Source organism: Nilaparvata lugens, chromosome 2, assembly GCF_014356525.2.
Source record: "Nilaparvata lugens isolate BPH chromosome 2, ASM1435652v1, whole genome shotgun sequence".
Taxonomy (NCBI): Eukaryota; Metazoa; Arthropoda; class Insecta; order Hemiptera; family Delphacidae; genus Nilaparvata; species Nilaparvata lugens.
This window is the reverse complement of record NC_052505.1, coordinates 24,876,034-24,888,218: the sequence shown is the minus strand read 5'-3', so window position 1 is coordinate 24,888,218 and position 12,185 is coordinate 24,876,034. Positions and strand designations below refer to the sequence as shown.

Genomic DNA, 12,185 nt, shown 5'->3' with positions numbered 1-12,185 from the left:
CTTCCAATCAGGATTATGGAGGTGATTAAGGGGCGTGGTGTAATTCATACAAACGTATTAATGAATACAAGTTGAGTTGAAAATACGTAGCTCAAGATCAAATGATATAAATTCACCATTTGTATACCTACCCATAAGCTATTGCAGTTTTTGTTGAATTTTGAGACTGCTTCTTGAGAAGACTTTTTCCATATTGAAAATTTTTCATAATTCAACAATATATGCGCTCTGTTGAGAATAAATCCTTATTTATCTTGAACAATATACTGGTACTGTAGTTTGCACTGTTAAACTTACAGTAACTCGAGTTACCACTTGAATTTACACTTCAGTATTCATGGAGCCATAATAATTATTGGCTTTATGTAATTAATTCATCTCATATTAATACCTGTAATTTCTCAAAGTTGTTTTTAATTCTCAACCATTTCTTATAGCCCACTCTAATCTCATTTCCAGAATCCACATCTTGCCAATCCATCCAAGAGATGCACAACTCATTCCACCACAAAATCATCTCACCCCTGCGAAATAGAAATGCAAAACTCATTACACATTCACAGTCCGTCCAGCCGCTTTTGTGTTCCATTTTCAATAACTCGCAAAAATCATTAGAAATGTGCAAAATTTGAATTCAGTCCGCGATTTAATTATTGTGTGTACGAGAGACACGTACTGCAGCAGCAAAGAGGTGTGACCCAAGCTATTACTATATATATATAGTGAGATTTACTCAAAACTGTCAGCAGTGATTGAATGAGAGGCTCTGATTTTATTTATTGAGAACACTGACAGTTTAAATCGAATGCTACTATAGTGAAATTCACTTTGAATTGTCAGCATTGTTTAAATGGGAAGCATTGACGCTATTTTTCAGGGACCGCTGACAGTTTCAAGTGAATCTCACTATGGTGATAATCTATTCAACTGTCAGCATTAGTTGAATGGGGAGCATAGATGTTATCCACAGGAAACGGTGACAGTATAATGTGAAACTCACTGTAGAGTCTGATATTACTATAGTCTGTGATCCAACAAGGGCGCGCCTAATTAATTATTCGCCCGAGTATTGTTTGTATCGTGGCGCGGTCAACAGGGCGACGATGACATGCATTCCTAATTGCTTCATCAGAAATCAGAGATGGCTAGTGAGGGAAAAAGAGAGCGCATCAGGTAACTAGCAAGGGATGAAAAGAGATGGCGGGAGGTTGGTAGCAAGGGATGAAAAAAGATGCCGGGAGGTTGGTAGCAAGGGATGAAAAGAGATGGAAAGGTTGTGGTAGAGAAAGATAGCGCAACCTTTTTGACCGCAACAGGTAGGTCACATTAGGCACGACAAATTTGACAGGCTTTGTTATCTGTCGCCAGTTTTGCATCGCCTATCAATTTCTGCTCGAACCTGATTGGTGATGTCTCTGATGACGTTCGCGTCACCAGTAATTGCAGAGTATGTCGTTTTGTAATATACTGTACACTGGACCATACCTCCCATTATTATTAGTATGCTAATAGGGATAAGTTCTAATAAGGTTCTAATAGAGATGAATTAGATGAGATTGCTAAATTTGTTTATAAAGAATAGTGAGTATTCGATAAGTTCTAATAAGGTTCTAATAGAGATGAAATAGATGATATTGCTATTCGTTCATAAAGGAGGGTGAGTTTGATAAGTTCTAATAAGGTTCTAATAGAGATGAAATAGATGATATTGCTATTCGTTCATAAAGGAGGGTGAGTTTGATAAGTTCTAATAAGGTTCTAATTGAGATGAAATAGATGAGATTGCTATTCGTTCATAAAGAAGGGTGAGTTTGATAAATTCTAATAAGGTTCTAATAGAGATGAATAATATGAGATTGCTATTCGTTCACTAAGATGGGTTGGTATTGGGTTCTTTAATGTGATTTATTCACCTTATCTGAAGTTCTTTATCTGAAGTTCTCTTATTCACTTTATCTGAAGTTCTTTCCAGCTCGTCAGTCCTATATGGATATATCATTACAAAACTGCTGTCAGTTATGATCTATTGTATCACAACGCATCTTGAACAACTGTCACTATTAATTTAATAAGCTGTAACCGTGATTGGGACCTGATAAATCAAGTCAGTCTAATAATTTGAGAATCATTTTGATCTTCTTAGAAATAAAGTTTTCACAACAGTGAGCAAGGATTCATGCCTTTTCCTGGTTGGTGCTAATTAGCATGACAATTTACTAGTTATTGCGCAATAAATAATTGAAGTACAAATAATTGAGAACTTCTTAATTATACTTGAGAAATTGTCAAGTCTTGCAAATTTGGACGTGGAGATTGGTTATTTCCTGCAGTAATAGGAGAATTTTCATTTCAAATTACATTGAAGTTACCAGTAACTTTTCAACTTGTATCAGTTATTAAAAATCATCTATTCAGTCTATTATCTATCATCGGTCTGAACTTGTCTGCGACTTTTTCATCAGTTAATTAGTAGAATTTCACACTTTCACACGTTTTCTGCGTCATGAAGGAGATGGGTTTATACTGTACTGGGTTTTTTCTAAACGACCAGAAATTTGTCGAAATTCTAGAGCAATTATTACTAGTTGGGTGGGTCAGTCTTCCAGAAAAACCCCTGATTGATTCTTTGAAAAGAATAAATCGTGATGAAAATTGATTTCGTAAATTAAGTCATTTCAACCGGTAGGTATATGACTGGGTACATCCAAGACCAGTAACAGAGCAGTCAGTTCATACTCTCTCCATATAATCCGGTCGGCTGTGGCAATTTCTCTTCTAGAATTTTCCAAATAGACGTCTTGTCCAACAGCCATGGCAGCGAAAAGAGAAAAGTTACGGCGCGTGGAACGTAAAAAAAGAGCTAGCTACCCCGGGCAATAAAGCAACCCGGACCCCCCCCCCCACTTTCATCCTCAGCCCCCTTGGCCTTTTATAGGCGGTGCGGCGGCTTGCTATTCCCATGATGATTTGGGGCCGGACGGGTTGGTTAAGGGGGTAACTTTAGGGGGGCTACGAAACTGCCGTCTTTTTATTGCTTGCCGATTCCGCTAGAAGCAGAAGACAAGCAAGCATGCATGTTGTAACAGGCCTTACCCCACCCCACCTCTCTGTCCCCTCAACAGTATCTCCTCCAGATAAAACTCACCCAGATCAACTCCTACCTCCCCCCCCTCCACAGTAGCAAAAATCGGGGCAACGCCAGGGAATTCTCGGGGTGCAATAACGTCTGCAATAAACATTCAATTTCCGCTCATTGTGATACATGGCACGACTTTTTAGAGGCACCCTGTACTTTGCGATCGGTACATTACTTCACAATACTCATATACACTCATGTATCATCGTATATGTATTATTGGATCCCGTGTGTGTTTTATGAAGTCGGACTGATTGGCTGAACGAGGGCAATCTTGCTTGATCTTTTTCGCTGTAAAATACAGATGAAAACTCTCAGGAGAACGTTTTTGTCACTTTCTTTCTGCATCAATATTGTGTGAGATATTACATCTCAAATGTGTTTTTTATGAAGGGAGGTAATTTGTTGTATGCGAGCTATTGCCAGCTTGCCTTTTGACAATGGAGGGCGTCTATGGGAAACGTTTTTCTCAATGCCTGTATCCTTCAATTCCAATTTAATTGGATTTTTCCTCCAAAACAGATGATTAATCAAACATGGTCCAACTCCATAGATCCTTGGGACAGCTCTTAAGTCTTTTGAAAAGGGAATATCTGATAGCAGAGAAATCTGATACTAAAGATTGTTCTATTCTATGATAGTATGAAGTGCTCAAACTACCCTAGGATGGCTTTACACGATGGGATGGCCTTCCGATGTTTGTGTCTTTCATGTGTGCAAATCCTTTATCACATTTCCTGTTCATCTAATATTATTCTGCTAAATTTCTATGAATACGACATGTATATTCCAATAGTATCTTACGTCATAAGGACGGGAAGGGGTCTTTTGCAGGTGAGAATGATGTTTCCAGTCGAGGCGTCAGCCGAGACTAATTTCATTCGAGCACTGCAAAAGACATTCACGTCCAAGTAACGAACACTATTTTTTGTCATAATAATTGAGAAATAGAAAACATTACCTGCTTGTGCTGAAGTTACTACATGCATTCTATAAACATAACCTAGTTTACAAATTCCGAATCAGGAATTTCTTGATTGTAGTTGACAAAACTTCCAGCTGGAGCGCGGTTTTTTGTAGCAGTTTTCCTGTTTCGGAACTAGAAAACATACTCGACTGTAAAGAAAACATATGGTTTCATTACAGTAGAATATGCTGTAATGAGAATCATATGTTTATTTGTTCTGCAAACAGCTGTTTATAATGATTTCATGCATGGAAAAAAGCTGAGATTGAATGACTATATCAAAAATATCTTTAAAAATTTTTTCGTGTATTCAAAACCTCATTTCAACCACAAACCTTTTTTCTTGGAAGTACGTTATTGAAAATATTGAAGCTACTTCAAATGTTGCCATTTCAAATCTCTATTATTATTGCAAAATGAGATGATCTCTACATTGTTTCCCCACGAAGTGAACAGTTGCGAAGAGGTTGAGTCGCTGGCTTCTTCGTGGCTTGGCTTGGCGTCGGTGGAGTGCGAGAATTTGAATCGATAGCTCCTCTGTGGCCAATCCATTCTCAGGCAGCAATGTTGTCTGCAAGCTGTGGAGTGTGATTGCTGATTTATGTGGCATTGTTACACCATTCTACGGGGATTTCTGTACTTGGCTGGATTATAGAGTTGCTAGTGACTCAACTAGAAATAAATGAATGACTTTTCTAAGAAAACTACACATTATTCCTACGAGGATAAATAATCGGTTGCGATATTGATAATTTTCTCCAATAACGGATTATAAATTAGAAGTTTCTTTGTGAATTTATGTATTCAGTTTCAGCTAACTAAATTGGGTTTCTCTGTTGTTTTTTGCAGAGGAGCATTTTCTGTGGTACGAAGATGTGTCCAGAAATCAACGGGCTTGGAGTTTGCCGCCAAAATAATCAATACAAAAAAATTATCAGCAAGGGGTGAGTTCCAATTTACAAAATTGATTTAACTAGTTGGATACGAGTTTTTGGAATTGGTTCATTTGCAAATTATAGTTCTTGATAATATTATCCCAGCTATTCAAATCTAATAGACTTTGTGTCGTTTCCACAACAGCCAGTTAAATTTAAACCGTGATTAATTCCACGAGAAACAATCATAGAAGCCGTCTTTTCAAAAAAGCCTTCTCTGATTGGTTCTCGTGTAATTAATCACGGTTTAAATTTAACCGGATGTTGTGCAACCGGGCCTTTGTGTATCAATTCTTGAACACTGAGTTTATTTTAATTATGGTTTGGTAGGATTTTCCTAGAAATTAGAATTACTCTTATACTGTATTAATTCTCCCTTACAAACTTCATAACAATTACTATATAAAATCGTCAGATTAATATGCCGGTCCCTGTATTATATTCTGAGTATGTTAGTCTATGTTTTCCTTCTTTAAGATTATCTTATTTTTTGCGCCCCTGTAAATACAATAGATTTATGGAAATTAAACGAAAAAGTAGAACCCTTTGAAGAGGATGTGAAATCTCATTTTAAATATAATTACTGATCAATAAGTGTCAGCGACAATGTATTTGTATGGTTTTGATGTAAAAATAACGTGAAAAATGAATAATTGCAAGCAGAAATATTGCGAAACGTCGCTACTTAAATGAAACATCTGGGTTGTTTAGTGAAATAGAAATACCGGGGCACCGAGCTTCGCTCGTTATTTATTCATTGACTTTTGATAAACCGAACACAATTCTTTACAATGATTGGGGAAGGACTAACAGGCACAGCCAAAAACTGTTTCTTCCCCGAATTTTGATTTATAGGCTACACTATAAATAGTCCAGAAAGTAGGTTATGTTCCATACACTTGAATTCAGGTTCAATTTTCAGTTCAAACATTTGAAAACAAAAAAGTTCTAATTTAGATTATTCACAAACCAAATTGAATAACAAATTAACATTCACTAATCACTCAAAATTGTCAAATAATGATTAACTTTGAAAACTATGATATACTCCAGTTTAGGAGGATTATCATGTCAACAAATCAGATTATGATGAAATTGTCTAGCTAGATAAAATTTCTCGCTGATTACACAGCTGGAAATAATTCTGTCTCTCTCCTACACAGGCACTCACATCATCTGTTATCGACAGACGACGAAATTATCATGTTTTTTCAAGGATGAATAATTGTTATCCTTTTCATGTCCTTCAGCGATTTTTCCCAGGGATGAGACCTAGTGCAATCGAATTTTTATATCATAAACCTACTATGTTCCAAATTTCGTGAAAATCGTTAGAGCCGTTTTCAAGATCCGTTGAACATGAATAACCAGATAACCAGATATAAAAAATATAAACAGATATACAGAAATTGCTCGCTTAATATAATAGGATAGTACTGATGACACTTCCTGTATCCGAAGAATCTAGAATACATAGTATTCCAAGTTCCCTACTTGTATCGTAATCATGATAATGAAATAAAAACTGTTATCCCAACTGAGTTGAAACAAAGAATGAGAAAAGTTGATCGCAACTAGAAATCTTGCAAAGTTATGCCGAATAATTCTGGGCTTATATAATAAGTTTGATTGTGTCAATGAGATACTTTCTACCATGTTTAAATAATAAATAAATAAATAAAGCCTTTATTTAGTCTCCAGACAACGTTTTTCAATACATCATTAGAAAAAACAATTTACAATTTATTACAAACCATTCATCTTCAGTTTTCAATATACTAGAGAAATTCTTCTTTTTTATATAAATACATATCTAAATCTTCAAATGAAATAGAGTCCGTACAGTCGTACAAATTTAGTTTTTACTCCTGTTATACAGGAGTATTTTTTTTCCTTCCTCGAGCAAAATGAAAAATGATAGTTTATGAAATTTAATGAAATCGAAAGAATAATATAATATAAAGAAGAATATAATAAAACAATAATTTCCTCTTCCAATACATAAATTTGATAATTTCTCTGGAAACTAGGCCCACTAGCGTGCATAGGCCTCCCCCAGGTTTTTCCATCTCTGCCTGTTTTTCGCCGTCTCCATCCAGTTTATACCTGCAGTCTTTACGATATCATCCTTCCATCTGGCTTTCTGTCGACCTACTCTTCTTGTTTTCCACGTTGGCTCCCAACTGGTGACTTTTCTCGTCCATCTGTCGTCTTCTAATCTTGCGATGTGGCCAGCCCATTTCCATTTCAGCAACTTCACTGTTTTTGTCACATCCTCAAGGTTTGTAATACTTCTTATAAAAGAGTTCCTGATTCTTTGTTGTCTTTTTATATTCAAGATGCTTCTTTCCATTGCTGTTTGAGTGACTTGAATCTTTTTCAGCGACGTTTTCTTACAAGCCCAGGTCTGTGCTCCATATATAAGTGCTGGCATTATACATGATTTTATCACTTTGGCCTTCGTTGAAATATTGAGCTCTTTATTTTTCATAATACACTTCAAAGCCCAATACTTCTCCCATGCTATGTTGCATCTTCTCTTCACTTCATTTTGTTCCCTCGTTGCAAATGAGAAGCTTTGACCCAGATAAACCACTTCGTTTGTCAGACTCAACATTCTACCCCCAATCTGTATTTCACAGTTTTCTCTGTTGGACATTATGAAGGTTTTATCCGGATTGATGATGAGTCCAGCCTGTTCACTGGCGCTTGCGAGATCCTCCAACATACCCTGCAGCTCTCGACTTGACTTGGCAATAACCACGATATCGTCAGCGAAGCGAAGATGATTTAGATTTTCTCCATTGATATTGATGCCGAATCTCTCCCATTTTAATAATTTGAAAACCTCTTGAAGAGCTGCGTTGAACAGTATCGGTGATGCCGGGTCGCCTTGCCTCACTCCTCTTTCTAGCTTGAAATAATTGCCTGGTTTTTCAAGAATTACCCTTGCAGTACTGTTTTCATAATAGTGCTCCAGTATATTCATATAAATCTCTGGAACACCTTGATTTCGAAGGGCTGTGAACAAGAATGCATGGCTTATACTATCGAATGCTTTTCGGTAATCAACAAATGCCAAATATAGACCAATTTGATACTCCGAACATTTTTCAATGAGTTGATTGACGACTTGGATATTATCAAGTGTTGAATATCCTTTTCGGAAACCAGCTTGCTCGACAGGTTGTTGTGTTTCAAGTATCGGCTGGATGCGGTTTGTCAACAATCTCATAAACAATTTTCCTATGGATGACGTGATGCTGATTGGACGGAAGTTATTGATGTCATAGATGTCTCCTTTTTTATATAGAAGTATCATATCGGCTGATTTCCACTGATGAGGGATCTGCTGTTCTTTCAATACTCTATTGAATATGTTCACTAATAAGGCTATTATCACGGGAGCAAGAGTTTGAATTATTTCGTTTGTGATTTTATCGTTACCAGCCATTTTGTTTCTTTTTAGTGATTTAATGCAATCCATTACTTCCTGCACTTGGAAATCTGGTATAGTATCTGTGATGGACGCAGCGTTTGAGATTTCGAAAGTCGCATTCCCAGTACATTTGAATAACTCTTTGTAGAATTGTGTCGCTTTTCCAATTATACCTTGTCTTCTTCTATCTATTTTTCCATGTATATCTTTCAACCCTGTGTTCCATTGAAGACCGTACGATAAATTTTTTTTCATTTGTTTAATTGAGCTAGTTGACTCTAAGGCTTCTGATATGATTCGATCTTCATGAATTTTTAGGTCATTTCGGATATGGAATCTCGCTAATTTGCATAGAAGGTTATACTCAATTTTTTCCTCTACAGTTTTTGGATTTTTCCTCTTCATAGCTTCTCTCGAACAAATTATATTTTTCGTATTCTGTGAAATTTTTGTTGGTCTCGTCGATGCTGATTGTTTAAAAGAACTCACAACCAGAGATTCCATCAAATTGTATGATTCCTGCAGTGTCAGGTGCGATTCATTTTCAATTATATGTCGTACATTTGCCGCTAATTCATGTGTCTCTGTTTCATTAAGTGCCAGCATTTTAACAACATTCTTATTCCATGTACGCCTCGGTCTCAATGAATTCCATTCTTTAGACAGTATGATAGTTATCAGTCTGTGGTCTGTGAAGAATTTAATTTTTCCGGTGACGTCGAACTGTTCCACGAGGCCTCTAAACGCTGTCAAAACATAATCAATTTCACTTTTTGTTTGCTGATTCGGAGAGATCCATGTCCACTTTCTTCCTCTTCTTTTTTTGAAAAATGAATTAATCACCTTCAACCCTTGTTGAAAACAGAAATCAACTAGCATTTGGCCTGACTCGTTTCTCCTTCCATATCCATATTTACCTACGACATTCGCCTCGTTTTCTTCCTGAAATCCAACTTGTGCATTGAAATCTCCTAGTATTATCGTAGAGTTTTTCCAATTATTGCTTTTATCTTGAGACAAGATCGTAGAAAGAGTCTCGTAGAAAAGCTCTCGTTCAATCACATCTGATTCAGCTGTAGGGGCGTAAACTTGATAAATATTCAACGTTTTACAGATTCCAACTCTCAGTCTCAACACTGCAATTCTTTCTGAGAAACCCTTGAGTTCGATTATTTTTTCTTTTAAATGTTTCTTTATTAAAAATCCAACTCCTTTTTGTCCTTGTGTCTCGCCAAAGTGGTAGAAAATGAATTCGCTTTTTCTGTATATAATTTTTTCAGAATTTCTCCTTACCTCTGCTAAACCAAGAATGTCTATATTTGTTTCTTGTAATGCTTCTTCTAATTCACACAGTCTGTCTTCACTACGAAGAGTTCTTACATTTAGTGTTCCTATCACTAATCCTGGGGGGTTACGGTCACAATTCCCCTCGGTGACCAACCTTTCTGGGGAAATTTTATTTCTTGAATTCCTTGCTTTTAATATCATCCCGTTTTTGTTGGTTGGCAGCCTAGTTTCCATTAAACGCTATTCATTCCTATCCAAGTTCTTATCCCTACTTTTCATCTGGAAATAGTTGTCTATAGGACCCTTTTTCTCTACACTGCTACTTTCTTTTCCTGTCTTTTCGGGTATTCTTTCTTTCTGTTTCTCATCTGATGCCCTCATTTGTTTTGCCTGGCTTTCCTCACTCGTTGGAGAAACACTTAACTCTCTTTTTTTATTTCCTTTCTTATATTCCATCACGACTAATTTATCGTACTTGATTACGGCGTATTTACCTTCTTTTCTGGCTGTTACTAGATCGTTTCTAAGGCTCTTCCTAATTTGTTGAACGTCCTCAGGATAGTCTTCAGAGACAGAAATATTAGATCCTTTCAATTTCTTACTATTCTTCAAAACTTCCATTTTTTTCGACAGCGTTGTCAGCGCCAGAACAATTGGTCTGGCTGTATTATCTTCGTTTTTTCCTATTCTTCTGACAAAGTCCACCTCCCAGTTTTCAATTCTTACATCGAGTTTTCCTCTTATTAGTTCAATAACAAACTTTTTAGATCGCTCGTATTATCATTCTTCAGCCCGTGTATAACTATGTTCCTCTCCCTGACCTTTTTTTCCAATCGACTTATCTTCTCCTTCTGCTCTTTAAGTGTTTCGTTGATATTGAGTAGTTGTTCCTTCATAACATCTGCAACCCTGTCTGTAATGACACTCACCTTCTCATCAAATTCGGTTTTAAGCTCTTGCTTTAAATCTGCTTTGAATCTATCAAGCATACTGACGAGGTCTTTAGACTCCATTTATTGTCCTTCTTTGTACTTACAATGCTATACAGTTGAATATTTTCCTTTTCTATTCAAAGTTACTCCGTTCTTTAAACACTCTTTGCTGTATGTAAAATTCGGAATATCTGTAAACAAGCCGTCGATAGTCGCGATAAAGAGTGTTTAGTGATCAGATAAAAAATAGCCATCCTTACTAGAAGAATTGATACGAAAACTAGATGACCCGAAAGTGCACCGATAACAAATCGGTCATCTGTTGGAAAAATCGCGCCACCATAGCAAATCGGTCTGCTGGAAAAATCGTGGTCGACCGTGATTGCGGGGGCGTCGAGTGTTAATGCTGTGGTTTGTTGGTGCGAGTGGGGTGGAGAGGGCACACTCGATAACGATTGTATGAGCCCTATTACCAGCGGGCGTTTGATTTAATGCGAGCATTCGACATCATAATGTCGATGTCCCCAGCGCAATCTGCCGAAATGCGCAGCAATCTGTCTCTCGCCGCGTGAACACACTGCTCTGCTCTTATCTGTCCTCTCCGTGGGTGGGGGTGGTTGGCTCAGGGGGGGGGGGTAATGCGTCCATTGTTCGAGCCCTAGTGGACATCACAGGCCCAGGACAGTGCTGTGCTGTTTCCCACGCTTTGTACGTCTCTTTTGATTTATGATGCCAGTGTCTTTTGGAGTAGCAAAATAGTATATTTCGCACCTAGGGCCGAAAATGAGACTTTTCTGGCTCGAAATCGGTTTTCAAGTCCGAGGCCGTAGGCCGAGGACTAGAAAAGATTGAGAGCCGGAAAAACATTTTTGCCCATGGTGAGAACGTAAGTTTTCGCCACACAGAAAAATAAACAATATATATATGAGAATAATAATATTATTCTCATTGTCTATTATAAGCACTTCCGAAAGCAAAAGTGGAAGGTCATAGCTCTAGCAAATCTGAATATCAAGAAATTGTCCAAGTATTTTTATTTTTTATTCTGATTTGTCTAAATAACCTAAAATATTATGTTCAATTATGTAAGAGGTTGAGTTTATACTTTTTATTCTTCCAATGACAATAAGATGATATTATTATAATGTTTTAATTATTGAATGATAAACACAAATAATGAAAAGTTTTTGATCAGCTGGTTATCACACTTGAAAAAGTTTTTGATCAGCTGGTTATCACACTTGAAAAAGTTTTTGATCAGCTGTTTTGGCACACTTGAAATTCGGCCAATCCGATGTGATCTGAATGTCAATGGAAGTTTAGGTTAGAAGTTCTATCCTTCTATGAAAATCGAATTATTTGAATAGTTTATAATCTTATCTGTATTTTATTCATTTAAATAAAATGATAGTATATTATTACAGAATACTTTATTGAATTCTAGAAGCATAAAATGATTCCGTTTATCCACCATGTTCCGTGATAAACG

General features: G+C 36.7%; 1 protein-coding gene across 30 annotated transcripts in view; it reads left to right on the top strand.

Annotated features, from left to right (window-relative positions):
• The window catches only part of LOC111048716 (calcium/calmodulin-dependent protein kinase type II alpha chain), a 249,474-nt gene that overhangs the window by 133,688 nt on the left and 103,601 nt on the right, over window positions 1-12,185 (top strand). For all 30 annotated transcript variants that reach the window (XM_022334664.2, XM_039420856.1, XM_039420857.1 and 27 more), the window contains exon 2: window positions 4,953-5,047. In XM_022334664.2, the coding sequence (XP_022190356.1) occupies window positions 4,953-5,047 (95 nt within the window). The remainder of the gene's footprint in view (window positions 1-4,952; window positions 5,048-12,185) is intronic.